The 24,838-nt window shown below is 44.9% G+C and overlaps 1 protein-coding gene across 1 annotated transcript in view; it reads left to right on the top strand.

Annotated features, from left to right (window-relative positions):
- Positions 1-24,838, top strand: part of prkcea (protein kinase C, epsilon a) — a 56,516-nt gene that overhangs the window by 24,737 nt on the left and 6,941 nt on the right. Inside the window, exons 3-9 of the mRNA XM_063482783.1 lie at positions 16,426-16,591; positions 16,681-16,715; positions 18,748-18,836; positions 19,161-19,290; positions 19,808-19,950; positions 21,202-21,304; positions 21,947-22,143. Coding sequence (XP_063338853.1) covers positions 16,426-16,591; positions 16,681-16,715; positions 18,748-18,836; positions 19,161-19,290; positions 19,808-19,950; positions 21,202-21,304; positions 21,947-22,143 — 863 coding nt within the window. The remainder of the gene's footprint in view (positions 1-16,425; positions 16,592-16,680; positions 16,716-18,747; positions 18,837-19,160; positions 19,291-19,807; positions 19,951-21,201; positions 21,305-21,946; positions 22,144-24,838) is intronic.

Below are 24,838 nucleotides of genomic sequence, written 5' to 3'. Positions count from 1 at the left end.
TGAGTTATCATTAGTGCCAACCCTAAAAGCCCTTACACACCGAGTGCATTGTGAAACAGTGGCGCCATTTTAATTCACTTTTATTTATATAGCGCTAAATCACAACAACAGTTGCCTCAAGGTGCTTTATATTATAAGGTAAAGACAACAACACAATGAAACAGAGCAAACCCCAGCAATCAAATGACCCCCCTATGAGCAAGTACTTCGGCGACAGTGGGAGGTTTCTTCCTTTTAACAGGAAGAAACCTCCAGCAGAACCAGGCTCGGGTAGGGGCGGCCATCTGCCATGACCAGTTGGGGTCGGGGGAACTTGAGAATGACTTTGGCTCAGTGAGTTGAGTAGCCACCTTGAGACCAGGAGGACCAGGTTCAAATCCTGTCGGGAGAACTTGTCATGTAATGTACGTGGGCAATGAACATGTCCTCAAAAAAAAAAACCTGTCTCAAAAATGAAGTCAACATCGAGCAATGATGAGCTGTTCCTGATCTTTCTAAACAAAAAAACAACAACAACAACAACCAAACAAGAAACTTAGTCTCTGAGTTCATCTGATTCTCAAGAGGAGACAGCAGCAGGGAGAATTTCATGGTTTGATCCAGGAGTCGAAGCTGTATCACGATCACTTTCAAACATACTTCAGGATGTCTGTGGGGCAGTTTGAGGTCTTGTTGGCAGAGTTGGGACCACACAAAGCAGGGTCCTCCTCTGTGTCTGAGCTAAAGTAGTATTTCCATTATATTTCCATTCCATGAGCTATGAGCGAACTTGTTACCAAATGCAGTCATCTGAATGGTCAGATCTGCTCATTCACATCTGAAAAATTGGTAAATATACATGAAATATTGTCCTCTATTTTAGGTGTCTGGTATGTAAACGCCTTTACGCTAACTTTAGGCAATCAGGATATTTTTGTTTAAGCGTGGCAGTCAGGGAACCAAGGAAATATTAATTGTAACTGATGCTCAAGAACTATTCAGTGTTCACTGTCTGTTTTGCCCTTCTCCAAAAGATAAGGGTAGGACTACCTGTGATGACTTAGACCTCACATGGCTGAATGATTGTGTAATAGGGCAAACATGCCAGTAAGTATTTTCCTTACCCTTAGCATTAAAATAGCATCGAATATTTTCTTTTATTCTGCATTTAGCTCTGTTTTTTTCTCTATGATATGACTGATATGTTCAGATGTTTATAAGTATTTCTAAATGTTCTGACTGTGGGGTCTTAGATCCCGAGCAGGTAGCATACAGTGGGCTTTAGATGTGTGTGAAAAACAGCTTTGTTTTCTCAGTGGAAACAAAGGGAGTGATATTAGTGAACCAAAACAGTAAAGCGGTTCGGTGTATGATTAAAAACCGTAGCTCGTTGTCACTAAAATGTTCCTTAGAGTTGAGAGGCATGCATACCGACGGTTGACCAATTATTGACACGACCATGCTAACTGGTATGGAGGTGAAGACAAGAGTGTTTACAAGGTGGTAGCGATGTTAGTCGACAGGATTCAGAGGGAGTCAGATACTTTAGGGACAAAGTAAGAGAGGTGAGATTGAACTGGGTTGTGCGGTGGAGAGATACTTGTTAAAATGGGAGAAGAGTGTAGAACATAGAGCTACCAGCCAGGAGGAAAAAGACCAAAGAGGAGGTTTGTGGATGGAGTGAGAGGACATGCAGATAGATGGTGTGACAGACAAATGTGCAGAGCACAGGAAGAGATGGAAACAGGCGATGTGCTGTGACGACCCTAACAGGAACATCTGAATAAAGTCTGCATGAATCTATTGATTACTGAAGCTTCTAGCCAGTTTAGTTTTGGTGTGCATAAAAAGCATCTATCCTTAATGTTAATTGTGTTATTGGCTGGGCTCATTATATTTTTCTGCATGGAAAGCAGCCGATAATTTGTAATAATGTGACACGTGTAATGTTCAGCCGTCCCGAATTCCGCCCACATAATGCATTTTATATGTGGAAAGGTCTATCAGTAAGTACTGAATCATAAAAGATTCATGCAACCTATTAATAATAAATCAGTCATCAATTTTATTTCATCATCAGCTCATTGTTTAGCTTTCTAGCACTCAGCTTGTTGTTTTAACAGCATTGTTTTCAGCTGCAGCGGGCGGGTGTTTCTTTTGTGTGTGTGTGTGTGCGTAAAAAGCTCTAAAAACCCTCTACCCGTGTGAGTAGCTGGTAAACATCGTGGATATTTTAGCAGGTAAACAGAAAGATATTTCCCTTAGGGGTTTTGAGTGAATGTTGCGCTCACATCTGCCAGGTGCGAAGACACACAACTCAAAATAAATGATAATGTTGCTCTGTGACTGGCGACCGTGTAAATAAGCACGTCAGCACACTGAGCGATTTTCCGTTGATTAGATGTCCAAAAGAAATGGTACATAACTGGGCTGAAATTGTACTTACAAGCTGGAATTGCACCTGTAATCTTATCGTTGCTACATCAGCACTTAAAGTACCGAGCGACTCAAATGCTGAATGAGAGAATGACACACCATGGTCTTAGACTGCTTATAGAAGGCACAGAGGGCCAGCCGTGAGGTACTCAGAGGTTCAGAGATATGATGATGGCTGGTTGACAACCCTACAAACCAAACTTGGTCACGGGAGTTTCAGATTAAGCAATACTGAAACCTCAGACTTGGATTTGAGCAGTTTCTTCTGTTTTTATGGCACTGCCTTGTGTCATTACACCTAACATGCTATCATATGATGCAAGCTAGTTAGTATAGCGTTGTCCTTCTTTTCTAGCCTTGAAGTTTAAAATACAGTTTGATTACCAAAGGACTGATTCATGTTTTTAATAGCTGTTGTATACACATGCAATATCATAAAGATTATTCTCTCCCATTAGATTGTGATCAGTTTTCTGAGTGTTTTCTAACTCATCTAGTCATTAACATCATTAAATGTAAACATAATTTTAGAATGTAAAATGTTAATCAAATGAAAAGAGACACAGTTTTATTAATAATTCAAAATGCAGCATGTAGATATATAGATAGCTCTCGGGTAGCCCAGAATCTCACTGACTAACTCTGGCATTTAATAGTCTATACCATTACGTAACAATCTTTGGGCTGAAATTGGGTTTTATCATGACATTTTATGTTATTTTAGCAAAATATTAGGACTTAAGTGTGCATACTGAATATTTATAAATTATAATCAAGCTGCTCGGGCTTAAAGGGATCTATATTTAGCCGGGGATCTTAAGGGATCTGCAGCGGTTACAAAAAAGCCAGAATTTCTTGGTTCTAGGACTCAGTGTTACATTATATCAGGAGGAGCACCATTTTTAACCACCCAGCAGAAGAAAGTTGAAGACAATGAAAATATGTAAATAAATAACATTTAGAAATCAGGAAATAGACAGTATCATGGACAGCTTTGCCACTCAACACACATATGATGCAGACTGGAAACAAATACACCAGTGTACTTGAGATTAAATATGAAAACAACCAAATGTATTAACGTCATCGCCACGGAGACCTAAAACATTAGAGTAAGTCATTGTCTTGAGGAAGAAAGAAGGGTAATAATATTCAGTCACCACCTCCAGTCATTTCAAATCACCTGGGAGGAATTTGCATATTTGTGCACCTTTTTCCCCGGATACAAACGGAAGGAATACGTTGGTGCAAAACACCAGGAGTGCAACTTCGAAAACACTGTCTTGAGGCTTCTCATTGGGACTTTGCACACCATTTATATAAAGTCTTCGATGAACCGATGCTGCTACGTGTTTTCTAAGAAAATCTGCGCAGAGAATTAAATATAATCTGTATCGGCCTTCACCGGAGTGGCAGGGCTCAATGTTCAATAAAATAACTCACATTTTAAATTATTACTTGCTAATTTTTGTGGTTTTTAATGAAAGTTCTGATGATTTTCTATTAGCAGGAAAAACCTTGAGTGGAAATCAGACAAACAGCAGTGTGAAAAGAGTTTCTGAGAGAAGTTCCAGGTATTTTGTAAAGAAAAAAAATCGTCTTTTCTCTGTGTGCATCCTTGCCAGTTCCTTGCTTTGAAATGTAAGAAAAAAAATCTAATCCAAAGCCCTTCCTGTTTTCCTAGAAAGCTTAAGAGCTCACAGACCCTTCTCTCTCCTTCTCCGTTTTCCCGTCTCCTCTGTTTGTTTGCGTCGATTAAACACGGAAACATCTAGAAGATCTTTATCGAGTCGGTCTCTCTGCACACATTCTCTCACTCACATGCTGCCTGATAAGAGTGATTTTCACCTGCACCTGTGTATCCTCACACCTGGTTATAAATAGAAGCAGCTCTGTGCCCTCCGGTGAAATTGTGCATGTATATATCCGTCTGCGAGCGCGCTTGTGTGAGGGTGGTGGGATAGCCTGAGCAGGGGAGGGTGCAGCGGTGTAACGCAGAGAGCAGTAGAGAGTGGAGATAGAGGGAGTGGATTCTTAAAATAGTAGGTGAGATTGAGCCACAGATTACATACAAACACACGCACACACACACAGTCTCAGGCGTCCATGTCAAGCCCTCCTCATCGACGATTGGACACTCGGCTGTGACCTCACGACCCACTCTCCTCCCACTCCTGAACTTCCTGAGTTCAGCTGGCTTGAGTGCTCGAGCTAATGTATGCTGATAAAAACAAATGGTGTGTGTGTGTGTGTGCGTCCTGATAGGAGGGATGGAGCGATGGAGGGTGAGAAATAGAGGATGAGGTGGTATTTTTAGCAGATTTATTTTTTTCCCCTTGCTGCAATCTGTTCTCTGCAGCTTCGGAGGCTGGAAGGATGTGTTCCTATCCTTGTTTTTTCTTCCTCTTTAATTCTCGTCTCTCCTCTCCATCCTCCTGCATCTGTTGTTCTCAGGAAGCAGATAACAATAATCTGACCTAATCTGTCCATCTGTAGACTCTCCATCGGTATTTCTCGATCGCTGCTTTCATATTCTTCAGCAGATTGTCTTCCTTTTTGAGTCCCTCCACCACCCCACCCCACCCCACCGCCATTTTGTCAAATAAAGCCGATTTCTTTTAAAGCTTAAATCATAACCTTCGTGGTAATTGCGTACTTGCATCTACAACAGGAGAATTTCAGGCTAAACTTTTTCCAAGAAAGGCTTATTGTTTTTCAGTGCAGCCTTTGTTTATCCAAATTAATCAGATAGTTAACGGAACATTTTCAGTGCAATGAAGAAATAATACAAATAATTTTCCTCAACTTGATAAAGACTTTTTCTGCTTTAGGTTTTTCAATAAAATCTAGTGTTATTTTGAATTTCTGTCTGTTCTCTGCAGTAAGATTTAGTTTAGTTCAGCCAAAAAAAAGGCTGATGGGGGTATTGTAGTCACCCTGCCAGGTGGGCGGGTGGGCGATTGGATGAATATATCGACTATCGACGATAGGCTGAGCCCTTCGTCGATCATTTTTACAAGGGCGATTTATTTATTCATTTGCCCTTGAGTAAGTTTGCTAATAATGATGGAGCTGTTAGAAGCAGTCAACAGAAAAAAAAATAATAGCGCTGTTTTAACAGCACCCTCTTTCATCTGCAAGCAAATGCCTCCTCCTCAGAGTGCGCCCAAATGCAGCGATTCATTTACTCAAACTCATAACAGAAAGAAAGGCAGTAGCCTATGTTCAGAAAAAAACATTGATGGTGGACACGTACATGCTCATGCAAGTTAGTCGTGTTTGCATCCTTTGCTCGCACTAAACATCTGCACAAGCGGCATATCGCTTTGGTTACATCCTTAGGTTTGCCTCTTGCATGATTACATTGCTCCGCCCATCAAAAAGTCTGCGCATGCGCGAATATATCGCCCATCGTCAATTGTTGGACTTAAAATTGTCGGTTGGAAAATCTTTACATATTGCCCAACTCTAGGGTGGACGCTGGTGACCTTAACCTTAACCTCAAGGTCAGAGATCAGAGGTCAAGTTTTTTGAAAATCTTATGAAGGTGATAACTCTTGAATGAGGTGATGTTGGATTTTCAAATTGGTACCATAGATGTGCCGACTAGAAAGCTGAGGCGTAACAAAGGCAGTTGCAAGTACTTTTAAGACCAGAAAGCATCAATGCCGTGTGTACTGGATGGCAAAGAGCACATATGCTTATTATTCATGGAGAGATAAAGGATGGACGTTCCCATAATGAATCATCTTAAACAGCCTGATACGACACTGATGCATTTTAATTAAACTTAAGTGTTAATCCATTAAAAATAGATGTGGAGGCCACCATGTTGCCCGCCATCTTGAATACAGTGGCCAAGGTGGGCCTCGCTGTTCCGCCTAATTGCACTTTATCTATGTGACTAGAGACCGGCCACATGTGTAATAGGCCTTATAACTTACTGTTAATGTAAAGATCAGAAATAGCTCTTTCAAACTCTATATGACTAGTTAACATTTTTACATGTATAATTTAATGATCTCTTTCTGATTATGCCTCCCCCTGCACTATTTCCTCACCTCAAGCTTCGTCTCCTAAACTGAAGTCAGGGCTGTAACACACAAAAACTTGCATAAACATGCTTATTTACTTCTGATATTGATATATAGTAGATTTGAGGGCAAACAAATTCAGTGCTAACTCAGTGATATGTTGATAATAGGAGGAACTTAGAGGAGGCATCTGCATCTTGATGGGCCTTCACCAGAGTGGCAGGGCTGTGGCAGGATGTGGGCGGCGACCTCACACACAGAAGTCCTGTTGTTCCATAAATATTTAAGACTCAACATTGGTTAACAGATTTTTATGTATTTTCCTGATATTCTGGCCCATTTGTTAAACACAAATGTATTTCAGTATTGTGTAAAATAGATCACATTTTAAATAAATAAAAACTTGTTACATATTTTTTTAATCACAGTCCTGATGGTTTTCCTTTGGTGGAAGAGCAGATGTTTTATAAGCAGAGAGCAGAAATCAGACAAACAGCACTATGAAAAGGGTTTCTGAGAGAAGAAGTTCCAGGTATTTTGGATAGAAAACCTTTTCTCTGTGTGCATCCTTGCCAGTTCCCTCCTTTGAAATGTAAAAAAACCCCCTCCAAACCCAAAGCCCTTCCTGTTTTCCTAGAAAACTTCAGAGTCACAGGCTTTCCTTTCTCTTTTTGTCATGATCCTGGGCCGTGTTGGCCCAGCATTTTTGGTTCTTGTATTTTTAGTATGTTGTTCTGTATTTAGGCCATGGTTCCTGCTCTGTTACGTTGTTATGTGTTTTCCCCCTGGTTACTCTTACCCCCTGTGTGCCCCTCTGTGTATCTGTGAGCCCTCGTCTCTCCTTGTGTTTTATTCCATGTTTTCCCCAGCCCGTTATGTCTGTGCTCTCCCCGTGCTCTCTCTCCTCCTGTCTGAACCTCTGTACTTCCTGTTTTACTTTGACAGTCTCCCGTCAGTGTTGCGTTTACTCCTGCCTCGTCTTGTTATGATTATCAGTGTCACCTGTGTTCCTCGTGTGCTCCCACTCCCCTCGTTAACCCTCTGTGTATTTAGGTCTGCGTCTCCCTCAGTTCTGTGTCGCGTTCTCCCTCATACATGGCCGTGTGTTTCCCCGTGCAATATGTTTAGTTTCCAGTTTAGTTTGTATGGTCTTCCTGTCCAGCAATAAAGCTGCGTTTTGAGTTCATTCCTGTCTCCGCGAGCTTGCGTTTGGGTCCACTCCCTGCCTGCCACACAGCCGATCCATGACAGAAGAACGCGACCACGACATGGACCCAGCAGCTCACAATCCCTCCGCTGAACTCCGCGAGGATTTAATTTACACAGTGGAGTACCACTGTCAGGAGTGGGCAGCGCTGCCAGGGGAAGAATATCGGGAGACCGTAGCCATCCGTTTACAGAGGATGGTGTCCGGACTCCCATGGCTGTTCGGCGCGCTACACCCCCACATCCAGGACTTCCTTGTTTCCACCATACTCATTCGCCCGGAGCTGCCGCTCCAGTATGAAGAGCCGGAGGACGTTCAGCCCGGTCCGCTGGAGGATTTGCGGCCTGGCTCCTCTCCTCCCCCTTCCCGGAGAAAACGGCGTTCACGCCGCCGGCGTTCCCGAGCAGCGGAGCAGCTTTCTTCTTTTGGTGAGAGTGATCGTGTTTCTCACATTCCGCTCGAGCATTCAGCTCCCAGGCTTCCGGACATTGCACCCTCAGTGAGTAAGACTGTGCTTCCCTCCGTGGACTTTGATAAACCTGAATCCGTAGATTGTGACTCAGCAGACTTAAAGTGTCAGGGTTCTAAGGCAGTTAACTCAGTAGCATCTGTTTCTGTGCCTGTTGTTCCTCTGAGTAAATCCAGTGTTAATGAGCGAGCAAGTCATTCTTCTGTTCTGCCTAAACCTGGTAGTATAGAGACAATTAGCCATGCAGCTACTCATCGTGACTGTCTTACCTGTTCACCTGCTCTGTCACCAGAAAGCTATGACAGCAACCAAATGGGCTCTGTCACCTGTTGTGTTCCACGGTCTGACCGTTTGAACTTTGTGCACCAGGCATCTAGCTCAGTCTCTGCAAAGAATGTTCAGGAAGCTCTTCAAGAAACGACTGTTTGTGTTTTTTCCTATGGGACTGCCATTCAAACCTGGGACTGTGCTGCGCCTCAGCTGGTGAATGTAAATGGCGACAGAGTGCCAGCTGCCATAGTTAAACTAGCTAAGAGGTTTGGACTGTGTGCTTCAGACCTACTGAATCAGGTTGAGTTTTGTGTTCCGCAGTCATTCATATGTAAACCAACTCACCATGCCTGTGTGCCAGTCCCTGTTAACACTGAGTTTACACCTCAAAAGACTGTGGTTGACATTGTTACACCCCTGGACTGTGCAGCCCACCAGCCAGTTCATTTTGAGTTGGTCTGTGAAAACACACCTGTTTCTGTAATCACCCATTCTGAGCTGAGCGTTACTGACCCAGAGTTTGCTAAGCCTGAATCCGTCCCCATAATGACTGTTTTAATGGCTGCTAATTATGACATGGACAATTTATGTACAGCAGAGTTGCTAGAGCCAGCCCACCATAAGTCGCTGAGTGCTAGTACTGTGTTCAGCACCAGCAACCTCGTTTACCCAGTGACTGTAACTGTTCCTGTGCTTCGCTCTCCACCTCCAGTTCCTGTACCCAGGGCAGCGCGGGCCCAGCTTTCCCTTGCACCCGTATCAGTTCCTCGGGTGAGGGTGGCTGAGGTCCAGCTGGTCCCTGCTTCTGTCCCCAGCCTGGCAGAGGCGCCGTTCATCCCGGCACCCGTACCTGCTTCTCGGGTGGGGTTGATGGACACCCAGCCGTTGCCTGCACCTGTTCCGGTTCCCCGGGTGAGGTCAGCTGTGACCCTGCCGACTCCTGCACCCGTCTCAGTTCCTCGGGTGGGAGCAGCAGAGGTCCAGCTGTCTCCTGCACCTACACCGGCCCCCAGGGTAAAGGCAGCCAGAGCCCAGCTCGTCCCTGCACCCGTCTCTGTTCCTCGGGTGGGGATGACTGGTGTTCGGCCAGGCCTAGTACCCGTTCCTGTTCCCCGGAGGAGAGCAGCCAAGAGTCAGACACCTGCTCAGTCACAAGTTCAACTGCCTGCTGTTCCACCACCACTACAACTTGCACTTTTGTCCATAGCGCAGTCATTAGCTCAGTTATTAGTACAGTTTCCTGTTTTGTCACCAGCACAGTTATCAGCTCCATTGTCTGCTCAGTCATCCGTTTTGTTACCACCTCAGTTTCTTGCTCCACTGCCTGTTCAGTTATCAGCTCAGTCATTACCAGCCCAGTTTGTAGCTCAGCAACCTGTTCAGTCACTGCCATCCTCGGCTGGAAGCTCTTGTGTGCTCACTCAGTCAGTTGAGGACAGCGAAATGCTGACAAAGTTTGGACAAACTGTTTGCACTGCACAGCCCCAGTCGTTGCATCCCAAGCCGACTGCGTGCCCTGTGCAGCTACAGTTAGCGTCCCCTCAGGCAGAAGTCTGCGTACCCGCTGGCTCTGTTTCTGTTCTCGCTGGGGGTTCAGGAGGACCCCTCCAGCACTTCCTCGTCTCCGCTGGGGGTTCAGGAGAACCTCTCCAGCCGCTCCTCGTCTCCGCTGGCGGCTCTGGTCAGCCCGGCCAGCACCTCCTCGTCTCCGCTGGGGGTTCAGGAGAACCTCTCCAGCCGCTCCTCGTCTCCGCTGGCGGCTCAGGTCAGCCCGGCCAGCACTTCCTCGTCTCCGCTGGGGGTTCAGGAGAACCTCTCCAGCCGCTCCTCGTCTCCGCTGGCGGCTCAGGTCAGCCCGGCCAGCACTTCCTTGTCTCCGCTGGGGGTTCAGGAGAACCTCTCCAGCCGCTCCTCGTCTCCGCTGGCGGCTCTGGTCAGCCCGGCCAGCACCTCCTCGTCTCCGCTGGGGGTTCAGGAGAACCTTTCCAGCCGCTCCTCGTCTCCGCTGGCGGCTCTGGTCAGCCCGGCCAGCACCTCCTCGTCTCCGCTGGGGGTTCAGGAGAACCTTTCCAGCCGCACCTCGTCTCCGCTGGCGGCTCTGGTCAGCCTGGCCAGCACCTCCTCGTCTCCGCTGGTGGCTCTGGTCAGCCCCGGCCAGCACCTCCTCGTCTCCGCTGGCGGCTCTGGTCAGCCCGGCCAGCACCTCCTCGTCTCCGCTGGAGGGTCCAAGTCAGCTTCTGCTCCGCCTGGCCTGGCCTCCACATCTGCTTCGCCCGCGCCTGGCCCGGCCCCTGCGTCGGCTCCAGCTTCGCCCGCGCCTGGCCCGGCCCCTGCATCGGCTCCAGCTTCGCCCGCGCCTGGTCCGGCCTCTGCATCGGCTCCAGCTTCGCCCGCGCCTGGTCCGGCCTCTGCATCGGCTCCCGCTTCTGCTACGCCTGGTCCGGCCTCTGCATCGGCTCCCGCTTTTGCTACGCCTGGTCCGGCCTCTGCATCGGCTCCCGCTTTTGCTACGCCTGGTCCGGCCTCGGCTTCTGCTCCCGCTTCTGCTACGCCTGGTCCGGCCTCGGCTTCTGCTCCCGCTTCTGCTACGCCTGGTCCGGCCTCGGCTTCTGCTCCCGCTTCTGCTACGCCTGGTCCGGCCTCGGCTTCTGCTCCAGCTTCTGCTACGCCTGGTCCGGCCTCGGCTTCTGCTCCAGCTTCTGCTACGCCTGGTCCGGCCTCGGCTTCTGCTCCAGCTTCTGCTACGCCTGGTCCGGCCTCGGCTTCTGCTCCAGCTTCTGCTACGCCTGGTCCGGCCTCGGCTTCTGCTCCAGCTTCTGCTACGCCTGGTCCGGCCTCGGCTTCTGCTACAGCTTCTGCTACGCCTGGTCCGGCCTCGGCTTCTGCTACGCCTGGTCCATCTTCTGCACCTGGGAATCGCCGGTCCCTTTCCGGGCCACCAGCCAGATGTCACCGCCGTCGAGGCCGGCCCCCTGAACTGTTCCCGCAACGTTGCCGTCCACACGGTCGGCCCCCGGAACTGTGTCCACGTCGCCGCCGTCTTCCACGCGGCCGGCCTCCGGACCCGCTCTGCTATCGCCGCCGTCTTCCACGCGGCCGGCCTCCGGACCCGCTCTGCTATCGCCGCCGTCTTCCACGCGGCCGGCCTCCGGACCCGCTCTGCTATCGCCGCCGTCTTCCACGCGGCCGGCCTCCGGACCCGCTCTGCTATCGCCGCCGTCTTCCACGCGGCCGGCCTCCGGACCCGCTCTGCTATCGCCGCCGTCTTCCACGCGGCTGGCCTCCGGACCCGTTCTGCTGCCACTGCCGCGTTTCACATGGCCGTCCCCCGGAACAGCTGAACTGAACTTTTGTGCTGTCGCCCCCGAGTGGACCTTCTGCCCTTTTTGGACTTTGCTTCCCTGTTTTGACCCGTTTTGTGTATTCGTGGACTCAGTTTTGGTCCCCTGCTCCTTGTGTTTTGTTTGGTTTTCGTTCCCTCCGTCCTGGTCCCCCGCCTCCCACCCTGGGTGGGTTGTTTTGTTTTTTTTTCTTGGGTTTCGGCTGTCAGGGGCCAGCCCTTGAGGGGGGGGTGATGTCATGATCCTGGGCCGTGTTGGCCCAGCATTTTTGGTTCTTGTATTTTTAGTATGTTGTTCTGTATTTAGGCCATGGTTCCTGCTCTGTTACGTTGTTATGTGTTTTCCCCCTGGTTACTCTTACCCCCTGTGTGCCCCTCTGTGTATCTGTGAGCCCTCGTCTCTCCTTGTGTTTTATTCCATGTTTTCCCCAGCCCGTTATGTCTGTGCTCTCCCCGTGCTCTCTCTCCTCCTGTCTGAACCTCTGTACTTCCTGTTTTACTTTGACAGTCTCCCGTCAGTGTTGCGTTTACTCCTGCCTCGTCTTGTTATGATTATCAGTGTCACCTGTGTTCCTCGTGTGCTCCCACTCCCCTCGTTAACCCTCTGTGTATTTAGGTCTGCGTCTCCCTCAGTTCTGTGTCGCGTTCTCCCTCATACATGGCCGTGTGTTTCCCCGTGCAATATGTTTAGTTTCCAGTTTAGTTTGTATGGTCTTCCTGTCCAGCAATAAAGCTGCGTTTTGAGTTCATTCCTGTCTCCGCGAGCTTGCGTTTGGGTCCACTCCCTGCCTGCCACACAGCCGATCCATGACACTTTTTCTGTTTTCCCGTCTCCTCAATACAAAATACTTATAAATAAAAAAATGCTCAGATAATTGAAGAATGAGACAAAACGCGCCTTTATGTTGGATTGTTTATTCGTTTTTGAATACTTTTTAGTGTAAATGTTTAGCTGCATTTTGGTAATCAAGGGAAAAAAGTTTTGAAGTTTAGATATACTAAAATATATAAGCATATATATCAATGTAAAATATTTTAAATTCATTACATTGAGAGGAGAAATACCAGACATTTAAAGGTTTACAATGTCATGTTGCACTTTCCATTTGTGTTAATAGAATATAAGCAAATTTGAACTTTGCAGTTAAATTATGTTAAATTTGATCTGGTTTCTGTCCAATTGCTAATTCAGGCACTTCACATCCACCGAGCCAGTGATGACCAGGTTATGGTTAACAAAAGATTCAGATGGAAATTTCCCTTCTTTGCCAAATGTAATTCTTGTAACTGAAGAAGTGCAGACAGGTGGTTTCAAAGGTAACACTGACTAGTATGTGACCCATCGTGTGTGCAACCTTACCCCAAGCAGGTCACTGAAGACCTGGTGCATGTTGGGAGGTATAACGAGTACGGTGGCACGATGCTAGAGTTTCAAGCTCGACACCATGGGGCAAAAACTGCTTCCTTATTCACAAGAGGTCTCTATAGCGGATGGAGACAGATCAGCATATCATTAATATCAATTACTATATGAGTAACAGTAATATAGTAGTAATAACACTAAAGTAATACAATAACAGAAAAAGGTTTACACACATGAATCTACAGTCTAATTTAGGATTTAAAAAGAAGCTGACACACCTGACATCTATGTTTTTTGGGGGGGTGAAAGCACGCACACTGAGATTTCTGGTGTGTCTTCCCACGATGCCAGCAATTAAGCAGTAATTGCAGGGGAATGGGTTTAAAATTCCTCAGCATTTTAATGAAAATGCTGACATTTGTTAAATACCACAAAAGAAAGCGATGTGGTGCATCGCCCACTAATCTGCAAATTTATTTAAGATGTTCAAAGTATCGCTTTAATTTTTTTTCAGTGCTTTCACTTCATTTTCTCTGAGCAGCTCAGCTTTACTTCCACAAACATATCGATAAATGCCTTCGGCATTAGAGGGACCATCTCCACGGCTATTTCTTCTTTTCCGGAAATGCAGCTTAATTTTTTTGTTTTGTTCTTAATTTAATTTTAATTTATATTTAGATACGATTTCCTGCTTTCGGATCCTTCTTCAGAAGCGAATCGCCTGCTTGCCTGTGCATGTGTGTGTCTGTGCATGTGTGTATGTGTGTGTGGTGACGTGTACATTTATTGGGTGACCACCCCGGCTTGTCCAGAGTATGCTTGTCTCTACGGCGATAACTCTTACCTGTTGTTATGCCTCCTCAACTCTTCTTGTTAACATGCTTGTGTGTGTGTGTGTGAGACTTTGTGTGTCCTAGACAGATGGATGATGTATTATGTAAAACAAAGTGATCCCAGTAATGGCCTGTTTAGCTGCCACCCTGACCAACACCAGCATCTCACACACACACAGTTACACATAAAAACTCACACTTACACACACACACAGAGTCCCTAGACAGCCTGTCTGTAATCGAACTCTGGAGAGGCTCAGCGGTAACCACATCTATAACACTCCCTGGAGAGAGATGCTGGGCGAGTGAAAAGAAAGGCAAACTAGGACAGGAGCGCGGAGAGAAGGAGCGCGTGTGGGAGGGAGAGTGGAGGTGGTTCTCTTGTCTTAAGGTTGCCCTCGGAAAGCATTTATCTTCCAGGGGAGATGCAGAGAGGAAGTGAAAGCCTGATTGGATGGTGCTGGCTGAGGAGGAGTATTTTAATATGCTATCCTTCGTTTTAGTGCCCACACATGAAAGTATAAATAGCCCGCACACGTACGTATGCATAGGCCGCTGGTAGGTGTGGGGTGTTGTGTGAGAAAGAAGGGGTGGGGGGGTGACAGAGGAAGATGAGAGGCCGCTGAATGATTAAACGTCCTCGACAACATGATGCAAATGATCCTTATTTGTACAGTCGAAGCAGCTCAGTGATGTGTGTGAATACTCTGAGCCAAGACTGACTCAGAAAACCACAAAACTCAAGACATTTTTTTGCACATTTAACTGTGAGGCCAACTTTTTCCACTTCGAGCATGATACCGATACCTTGACTACAGCGGTCTGCTGGCAATGACCTGATACCAGCACTGAATTAATAAGCTGTGTTCATATCTGTGAGGAAAATACTGGGAATAATTCTTGATCTGTAACACAACGTCAGGCTACTTTCTTTTCCTAACAAATAAATACATATGCATATAAAAACAGGCCCAAAACAAACACGTTAAACAATAAAAAAACTGCATTCATCTAATTTACTCACACTAGTCTCTTTTCAGCTCAGTGTAGGAGTCATTAAGCTCCTGCTTGCTGTTTTTCCTGCTCCTGCACACGTCGCACGTGGACCTGACAAGAGTTAAATAATAATTTGAACATGACGGGATGTTAGGTTATCATAAATGTACTGAAAGGTTCCCAGCAGGTGTTACACTGGACCAGCCTGCTTGTAGTTTCTGCTTCGTGTAATGTGTCTCTGACCGAACATAACCGGCGAAAGTGAACGAGCGAGAAAGAGAAACAAAAACAATGTCGCGTCAGCGCTTCTCAGTCATGTCGACTCACTTGACTCACAGTTTGCAGTTAAGTTAAATGGTTTATAAACAAACAAAGACAAGCTGTTGACATAGCGAGCGTGGAAAACGCTCCAAACTGCCAACCCTTTGCTGTTAACTTCCTCCGAGCTCTGCTGCTACCTGCTGCTGACCTGTGGACGGTATACACAGAAAAACACTGAATAGATTGGCACGTTGTCGCTGATCCAGCTCTTTAACACCAGACACCAGACTGTTGCATCATTAAGATTACATGTTGCTCATATACTTGTGACTAGAGTTATTGTAGCATTATGTTTTCCTTTAGTTTCATATTTTTGTTCACAAACAAAATCAGCTGCAGCAGATTTATATAACAAAACAAAATTCAGGTACTATTATAATTTTCCAGTATGTTTATAAATGAACCAGATAACAATATAAATTTATAAGTTCCTCTTTTTTCCTCATCCCCTTAATTTTCCTGCTTTGATTAGTTGCTCATACCGAGGCTCATGGCTGGTAGCTCACTCTGAGCGCTGGTTAGCTTTAGCCACTTTTCCTTTGTTAGCTTCTTTAAAATGATTAAGTGTCTCATTTGGTTTGCTGTTGTACACGTTTTCACACCGTTTACTTACCTGTGCCGGTGTGTGTGTGTTGCACATGCACGAAATTGCCCAACTCACAATCAGTCATATGGAAGGCTGACTGGCTGGTCACTGGTCATGGTGGAAAACACTGGAAATTGGCTGATTAAGTCATGTGGACATCAGTAAACATAGCACACAAAATCCCTCTAATGCCTGCTGTGTTGACAAAATTGAAAAAGACTTAAACTAAAGAGCTAAAGACATTTTCTGTAATTGTTTTAAACTAGTTATATGGAAAGGACTGGTCTTTGTATAGTAATTTTCTAGTCTGATCATAATAATCACGCCATGACATCACAAGAACTGTTTGCCTTTTCACACATTTTCACACGACGTTTTATTCTCAGCACTTAAGAGCCTTATCTAGCTTCCATCCACACCTATGGCCATTTCAAAATCACCAGTTAACCTAACATGCATGTCTTAGGACTGTGGGAGGAAGTAGGTGAGAGAACCCACACAGGCTGTGAGGTGACAGTCCAAATCAGTGCTCTGCAGCGCATCCCTGTTTGCTAACCATCATAACCTTGACTGTTTTTCTTTCCTTTGCAGCTTCAGGAACCAACGAGAATGAGGAGCGTGTGTTTCGCGAGAGGATCGGCCCTCGCCGGCGACAGGGCGCCGTCCGTAGGCGCGTCCATCAAGTCAATGGACACAAGTTCATGGCCACCTACCTTAGACAGCCGACCTACTGCTCACACTGCAGAGATTTCATCTGGTGGGTGAAACATCTATCGCATGTATCTGACCCGTTTCGCTTGCTGTGATGCCGCTGAAATGCTGACTCCTCTGTGTGTGATCTGATAGGGGCGTGCTGGGGAAGCAGGGATACCAGTGTCAGGGTGAGTACTTTTCTCTGGCAGACTCCAATTTCTCAAGTAACATTGCACATCATTTATTATTCAAGCATGAGAACACAAGAGGGATTACATGTTGCTGAGTGACAGCTGTGATTTGGTCCCACGCCATCACCCCAGAGCCACGCATTTACAGCGTTACACGAGCAGAAAACAAAATGAAGCATAATAGTATTAAAAATTACATGCACAGGCTTTTTTTCTTCTCTGTGCTTGCAAACATCCTAAAAATTCAGCTTGAACTCGTGGTGTTATTTAACAGACTCTTTAGGGTACTTCATTACTTCACTTCATAATGCACACTGTGGAGGTGCGGGTGGAAGATGTTACGCAGCTTAGCGGTGGAAAAGGTGAAGGTTGAGTGGTTGAAACTGTGCAGCCAGCAAAAGTTGTGCCTCTCTTACCTTTGCTTTAATGTGAATGCAGTTTATCTGCTGTTAACCTCACATTTGTGGCAACTTTAAAGAGTTTTAAAAATCCTCAGAGTCTGTGAGTACCCCTTCTGCCAGGCTTATACATTAAACATTAAATGCTTGTGTATATTTTCAGCATTTCGCATCATTTTAACCCAGTTTTATTTTAAAACTCGAATGATATTCACCATATTCGAATTACTAATACTCTCGGTCGTTCAACAAATGAGAATTTGGTCAGATGGGAGCAACTAAAAGTCAAAACATTACTTAACTGAGTCATTAATGAAGAATGAAGAATGAGTTCAACAGTTCAGCCCGTCCATCTGGAGTCTACAACCCTACCGAGGCCTGTGCTGAAGTAATTTGGCCTTTGATAAATAAGCCTTAAATCCATTCATCTGGTACGCCAACTGGACTTCCTGGATCATATTTCATTGTCTCACCTGTAGTTTAAACAGCATGCCTCTATCAACACAGCTGTCTGTGGTTAAACGCGGTGCATTTCTTTTTTCCCCTGGTTTAAATATGCAACCATAATAAAGATATTTTGATAACAGAATGGTGTTTAGGTGTCTAAATGATTCTCTGCGCAGCAGGTGGTTGAGCTATGCAGATTTCATTGATGCATATGGGCTCAAGTTTCACTTGAACCAAAGCATATTTTTTATGTTTCATGTGGGTTGTTTTTGTTTTGTTTTGTGACACTACAACAGTACACCTGAGTGCATCCTGTAAAACTAGAGGAAGGGAACGGAAGCTGCTCATGTGCTTCTGTTGACGTGTTGCTTATACTGCACAGTCTGTGTAGACTAATTGTTACTTGTGAATACGAAAGTAATGGATATTAACAAAGAAAAATGGAAACTAATTCTGTTTTTGCTGAATTATCCATTGTTAATGTCTCCTAGTGAGTTGTGATGCCTATGAAAATTCTTCCGTTTGTGCTTTTTATTCATGTAACCTTCATTCATTCATTTAACCCAGAAAATGTAACTCCCACGATTAAAATCACTTTCGGCTAAGATAGGAAGCAGCTCAGTCAGCAGGCTAATAGTACCTGTACAAATATGGATAGATAGATATACACAAGTTAAGGAATATATTGTTAAATAATCAATATTCAGCTTCTCTTCGAAGTCTTTTTCGTGTTAGATTTGTAGGCCTAATTAGGTCTTTCTCATTAATGAAGAGATGCGCAGAGGATGTGTGGCTGTCAGTGGTAATGCTCACTCACCCACATTCTGTTGTAGACTGTAATTATTTGCAATTTTAGTTAGTTAGCCTTTTCATATTGATATTTAAAGTGGGTCAACCACATCTTTCAGGATTGGTCGGCAGTGGCACGAAGAAGTGTGTGGCTGCATTGCAGTGCTTTGTTGAACTACACTTGTCTCCCAGGTCATACTTACTTTTGTGTAAATATGATCTGAGATATGATAAGAACAGATAAGGCTTTCTTATAGCTTACTGTTTGTTTGCAGCTGGAAAAATCAGATTAGCACACTTTAAGATGAAGCTGATGTCCCTCTGCCTCTCACACATCTGTTGTTCAAAACGAAAATGTGTTTATTTGACCAAGGTTGTGTGTGAATGCCTTTTAGTGTGCACGTGTGTCGTCCACAAACGCTGCCATGAGCTGATCATCACCAAGTGTGCCGGCATGAAGAAGCAGGAAGACACACCTGAGGAGGTACACACGTCTGCAAACATTCAGCTGCACGGAGACTTTGCAGGAATGAGAGGATGCATTGAAAAAAACTCACTTTGATACGACTTTATTAGCATTATTTTACCTCTTTTTCAATTAAACTTGATTTTATTGTTATTTTAAATGCTGATCCTCACAGTTTCAGAGAGTAGGACAGAGACGGTCAACATTCAGACCACTGATGACTAAATCTGTTGCTTAAAGTAATGTGTGTAAGAACGCTCCTCTGATAATGCCACCCTGACCTCTCGTTAATGCCCCCGTGTGTGTGTCTGTGTGTTCTTCTGTGTGTGTCTCCCTCTGCAGGTGGGCTCACAGCGGTTCAGTGTTAATATGCCCCATAAGTTCAGTATCCACAACTACAAGGTCCCCACTTTCTGTGACCACTGCGGCTCCCTGCTGTGGGGCCTCATGAGGCAGGGCCTGCAGTGCAAAGGTGAGTTTATGAGCAGTGGGGAATTTACATGAGAGCCCACGGGGAAACATCATGTCAGCCCAGGTGCTCATATTTGCATGTTGAAGCCACATGATGTAAACAGGGATGCCACGAGGAACAGTGTTTTCATTACATCTGTTAAAACTTGATAACGAATGAAAAATTATTGTTTTTTTCCCATGTTTAATTACATTTCTGTTAAAAACAGTGTTAGACATTTGCTATAGACTCTACATACTCACATAGAATTTCTTTTTAGTCTAATTTTCAGAAGTATCCCCAAACAAAGTCCCCCATTTGTGCTTGTTTTTTGTCATGCAAAAATGGCTTCCTTGGTCTGAACTTGTGTTTTAGTGGCTATATTAAATGTATTTTAAAGAATATACATTTTTAATTTGCAGATTAATTTCTGTATTTTCAAAGTAAAATGCCTTTAATGAGCACTTAGGTTGTAGTAGCTGGAGACATGGTTTATGTGTTTAAATTTCACATTTTCTTTCTTTCTTTTTTTTTACAGTGTGTAAGATGAATGTGCACAGGCGGTGCGAGACCAATGTAGCTCCTAACTGCGGCGTGGACGCCCGAGGAATCGCCAAGGTCCTGTCTGACCTGGGAGTCACACCTGACAAGATCTCCAACACTGCGCAGCGCAGGAGGAAGGTAACAAGCCGCCCGTGTCAGGCCTTTACTGGATTTTTCCTTTTTCTTAAGGACATGGCTTTTAAATACTGCTCATCTGCTGCGTTTTCTTTAGGCCTACCACTTAAGTTGTCCTCCACTTGTCCAGTTTCCACAAAACTCCCCTTGTTAATGCAAAAATATTACTTTTTGCCCATCAAACTGTGCTATCTTTGGTACTTTTGCAGATTCAGTTAAAGAAATGGGAAGAACTTATGTATTTGTGCAAATGGCTGTTAGTAAAAGGTTGCTGAAAATACGACTGAAAATTGCAGACAGCACCGTGTGAAGGCTTCACAGTTTGTGCTTGTTTGTAATACTGGAGAAATAGGAAGATAATATGGGAAAAGACTTGTTTCAGTCCTTATAGAGAGAAATACCGTTGTCATGTATGTACAGGTGGTGAGCTGGAGTTCTACCCGAGGAAATAAACTCCAGCACCTCAGATGTGCACAGAAAATGCATTTGGGACTTTTCCCAGGCTGGATGTAGCACCTTCCCTGAGGCCGGCAGGTTAACCTGTGGAGTTACACGTATAATGTGCTAATTAAGGAGCTTCATTAATTAAGGAGCTTGCTGGTTCCTTCTTTTTTTCCAGTGTTTGTGAGAAACTCAGCTAAGCTAACCGTCTGTTTTTCATCATTGTGTGGTGCACATCTTTGCATTTTACTCCGAAGGCGTCTCAAAGGGTGTCCATCTATTTGTCCAGCTACGCATTTCAAGCATTTTACTGAATGTGTTTCTGTTACCGTTGGAAGCTGTTTTCAAACTCGGGAGTATCAGTTTGGGACGTTGTTCAAAGATGTCCTCACTCACACGCAGCACACAACGGCAGGAGTCGGTTTCAGATGAGTTCTCGCTCCTGTAAATACTCCGCGTGGTTTGGGTTAGGGAGAGCACACAGGAGGCAGGACGCATGACGCCCACTCGCTCGCTGTGAATTCACCGAGCTATTACCTGCTTTATTCTTACACTGGGTCAATCAGACATCACACAGACTTTGTGTGGGAGCGACTGCGTTGCGCATTTGTATTCTCACGTGCTCCCGTGTTTAGTAATGCCTTTAAAAGTTCAGGCCTGCGTTGGACGTGTAAAAAGCAGCTTTAAAGCTCTGATTTTCAACGGAGAAGCTTGGATTCACCTCCGTGACTCGTGATTCAGGAAACAGATTTTTAGAGGACAGCCCAAAGGCACGGCCATGTTGACTCTCTCTGTGTCTCTCTCTTTCTTCAGTTGACTCCAGGGCAGGACCCTCCCCAGTCTCCTCCTGAGCACTCTCAGACTGAGGAGAACAGCTTCAGCCAGCCAGCTGTCCCCACCTCCCCCTCACAACAGGGTAACACGACACACACACACACCAAAAAACCACACACGCAACACCAACAAAAAGACGTTTAAAAGCCCGCTTCGAGATGGGTACGGCAGGGGGGCGGTTTAATGTGTTAATTCTACCAGTGAGGGGTAGTCATTTGATTTCAGCAATAATATTGTTGCTGTTTTCAAAAAATAAGTTAAATGTTATTGTTTTGTTCTTTCTCTCTTTTTTTTCTAAAAGCAAGCTAAAATTGAATTATCCCTCCACCGCCCACCACCATTTGGTTGTCACAGTTAGTCATCGCATTATCACACTTTGCAAGCTGAGAAATAAAAAAGTTAACTTTCTCTTTGTGGAAGTCGTCCCATTTTTTTTTTGTTCTCGTCGAGCCAAACGCCGATGACAACGGCGCCGCTCGCTGCTGTTATTTAATCGCCCTGGTCCGGGGAGTGAATCATCCCAGGTTTTAACAGAGGATGTTATCATGTTTTTTTTTTTTTTTTTTTTCAAAGTTTATTGAAAAGCAATCAGTAACAAATGTGTAATGCTTCTAAACAGCTCTTATTTCCGTATAATTGAGTTGAACGCTGAGAGGAAAAAAGAGAAAAGGCAGCCAGCCTGTTTTTGCTGATGTCTGATCTGCTTTTCCGATGACACCCACAGACTTGGCAGAGTTGGATCGCCTGCAGGACGCGCTGTCGCTCGACCAGCAGGGACCCCAGCACTCCTCCTCCTCTTCCTCCTCCACCACCTCCTCTTCCTCGTCCTCCTCGGCAGCCAGGCAGAACGGAGAGAGCCAGAGGAGGAGCCTGAAGGATTTCAACTTCATCAAGGTTCTCGGCAAAGGCAGCTTCGGCAAGGTGGGAGAGCTCGGAGGAGGCGTGCAAGGGGGATGTTTATTTGTTTGTTCCTCATTATGTTTATAATTAAACTGTTTTTTTTTTTTAAATCAACAACCAGTTCACGGGGTTCCCATTATTCATAACAGCTGAATTATCAGGGGAAGTGAATAATATCAGGGGAGCAGAATAGACTGACGCTCGTGTGCATTGCATTAGATTCAGGCACCTGCTTTTATTTATAATTTAAATGTAATGTTTTGTGTGCAGTTTAGATTTTTCTGCTTATTGTTTTCTTTTTATGGGGTGCAGGATTAACTGGTACCATGTTGATACAATGTCCAGCAGCAGGTCACTGTAAAACCTTTCTATAGTTACTGCAGGTTACCTGCCCAACACCAGATGGTAGGTTAGAGACTAGCTGGTAAATATATTGAAGCTCTGAGCAGATAAAGAGCCATTTGTTTCAATCATCAGCTGCTAGAGACCAAAAGCAGATAATATAATATTGTTACATTCATAATTTTTATCACTGTAAATCCCCTCTTGCATTTTATAATACACCGACGAGCTAAAACATTATGACCACTCACTGGAGTGATTCATGTTGATGATCTTACACCTATTGCAGTCTGTGATTGAACAGGATGAATCTGAGCAAAATTGACAAAGCCAGACGACCCAGTCTGAGTAACGAGCCAAGCCAGTTTCCCATTGTCTGGCACAGTGGGAGGACTCTAGCATTTCATTGGACCACCTTTAACTTTGTTGCATTGTGGCATCGTTTTGAAAAGCTTGTGCAATATCACTTCATTTATTTTCGTTCAGATATGCATCAGTTGTTCACCCCAGAGCTCCCTCTCTTGGAGATGTGAGAGTTGGGACCCCTGTATGAAGTCTTCTCCAACATGTAGATTTTCAGTGGGGTTCAGAGACGGACTCTTTCACAGTTTCAGCCTAACGATTCCTGTTGTTGCAATCTTGGAACGCGGCTGCGCCGTCGGGAGAAAAAAATCAGTTGATGAAAAATGATTCAGTCTAATCAGGTAGTCAGCTGGCCCAATGTTTTCAGGCACATAACATTGCTCAACCTAGACCTGACCAGCTGACGCAAACCCAGATCATAACACTGCTCCCACAGGCTTCATCGCTTCATCCACCTCTCCTCTTACTCAGATATACTGATCGCTCTGGAAAACAGATTAAACATCCAGATTCCTCAGACCATGTCACCTTTTTTCACTTTTTACAAACCAAAGCTTTTTTTCTGATTTGCTTTATTGATAAGCGGTTTTGTTAGGCGTACACAGCCGTTTGGCCCCAATCCATTAAGCTCTCTTCACGTTGTTGAAATGCTCTTATTTCCCTTTCCTTTTAGCGCTCGAGTTCAGCAAATGTTAAAGGGGTGTCCGATCACAGTTATTCAAGATTCCTTCCTGATTACATTTCTTCCTCAAAGATGATGTTTCACCACTATCCTTCCGGGTTGTCAGTAATGCCTTTGGCACTTCTTAACCTAATTTTAGAGGTTTCAGCAGTCTTCTTTGTTGTGTTCTTTGCTTGATGCAGACGAGTAACTTGACCCTTCTGAAACGAAGAAGCATCTTTTCCAGGACCAGAGGAGATGTCTTCCGATATGGTGGTTTGGAGAAAGAAGAAGTTACTCACTGTTGCAGACCTGAAGCCTATTAATCACTGCAGTAATTATCCAGTAGAAGGCTCTTACCTATTTGCTTAGTAAATCCACATGGTGACCTTTTGTTTTTTTGGTGAGGCAGTGTATTAAAAACAAGGGAGAAAATCACAAGATATTCAAAACAGAGAAACATTAAAAAATTATGAAAGACTCTTTAAAACAGAGACAATGAGAAAAGGTGTGAAAAAGAAACAAAGAGGTATAAAAAAATAAAACACTTGTGAATAATAGAAGCAGAAGGCTAATTAAGGATTAAGGAAATGGGCATCTGCTCTTTATCTACCTAGGCTACTAACTGTGGTTGAACCTACTATGAAAAGCACGTGCGGGACGTAGCTTGGAACCAAAGCATGCGAGTTGTGCCAGCGCACCAGGACGCCTAATCCTCACCTTAAGTAACAAGCGTTTCAAGCGTCCTGTAGTAGGCATTACTGCATTACTTGTGTGCGTCCTGTAGTCTTGCAGGCTGCAGATGGATAAAGTTCGTCCAAGCATGGACAAACAAGGCCTGCCCGAAGCTTACAGGAATTACAGGATCTTTGTTTTGGTGCCAGAAAACTCCAGGGCACCTTTAGAAGTCCATGCCTCACTGGATCAGAGCACTTGAAGGACAGACAGCATATCAAGAAGTGATGGATTTGGGTTTTGGCTTGTCGGTGTAAACAAAATCAGCCTGGATTTTACACGTCACTCTCAACGTTGAGTCGGCAGATAGTCTGATTAAGTTTACTTCTAGAGCTCATTTCAATACAGCAACCAAAGTGCTTGTAAAGTGCTCACAAAACAAACACTGGCTATATAAGACAGTGTATATAATAAATAATTAATGTAAGTCATAGCTTATACGTGGAAGCAGATGCCTCCTGATCTGTGTTTGCATTCATTCTGAATTATGATTCAGCAGATGTATCATAAATCCCATGTGGTACAAATCACCGTGCAACTATGGATTGTACTCAGTTGTAATGCAAGATGCCTACAATTCGAAACACCCACAGATAACGAATGACCCCGTAAAAA

This window comes from Pelmatolapia mariae, linkage group LG8, assembly GCF_036321145.2.
Source record: "Pelmatolapia mariae isolate MD_Pm_ZW linkage group LG8, Pm_UMD_F_2, whole genome shotgun sequence".
In the NCBI taxonomy this organism is placed as follows: domain Eukaryota; kingdom Metazoa; phylum Chordata; class Actinopteri; order Cichliformes; family Cichlidae; genus Pelmatolapia; species Pelmatolapia mariae.
This window is presented reverse-complemented; position numbering and strand designations above follow the sequence as displayed.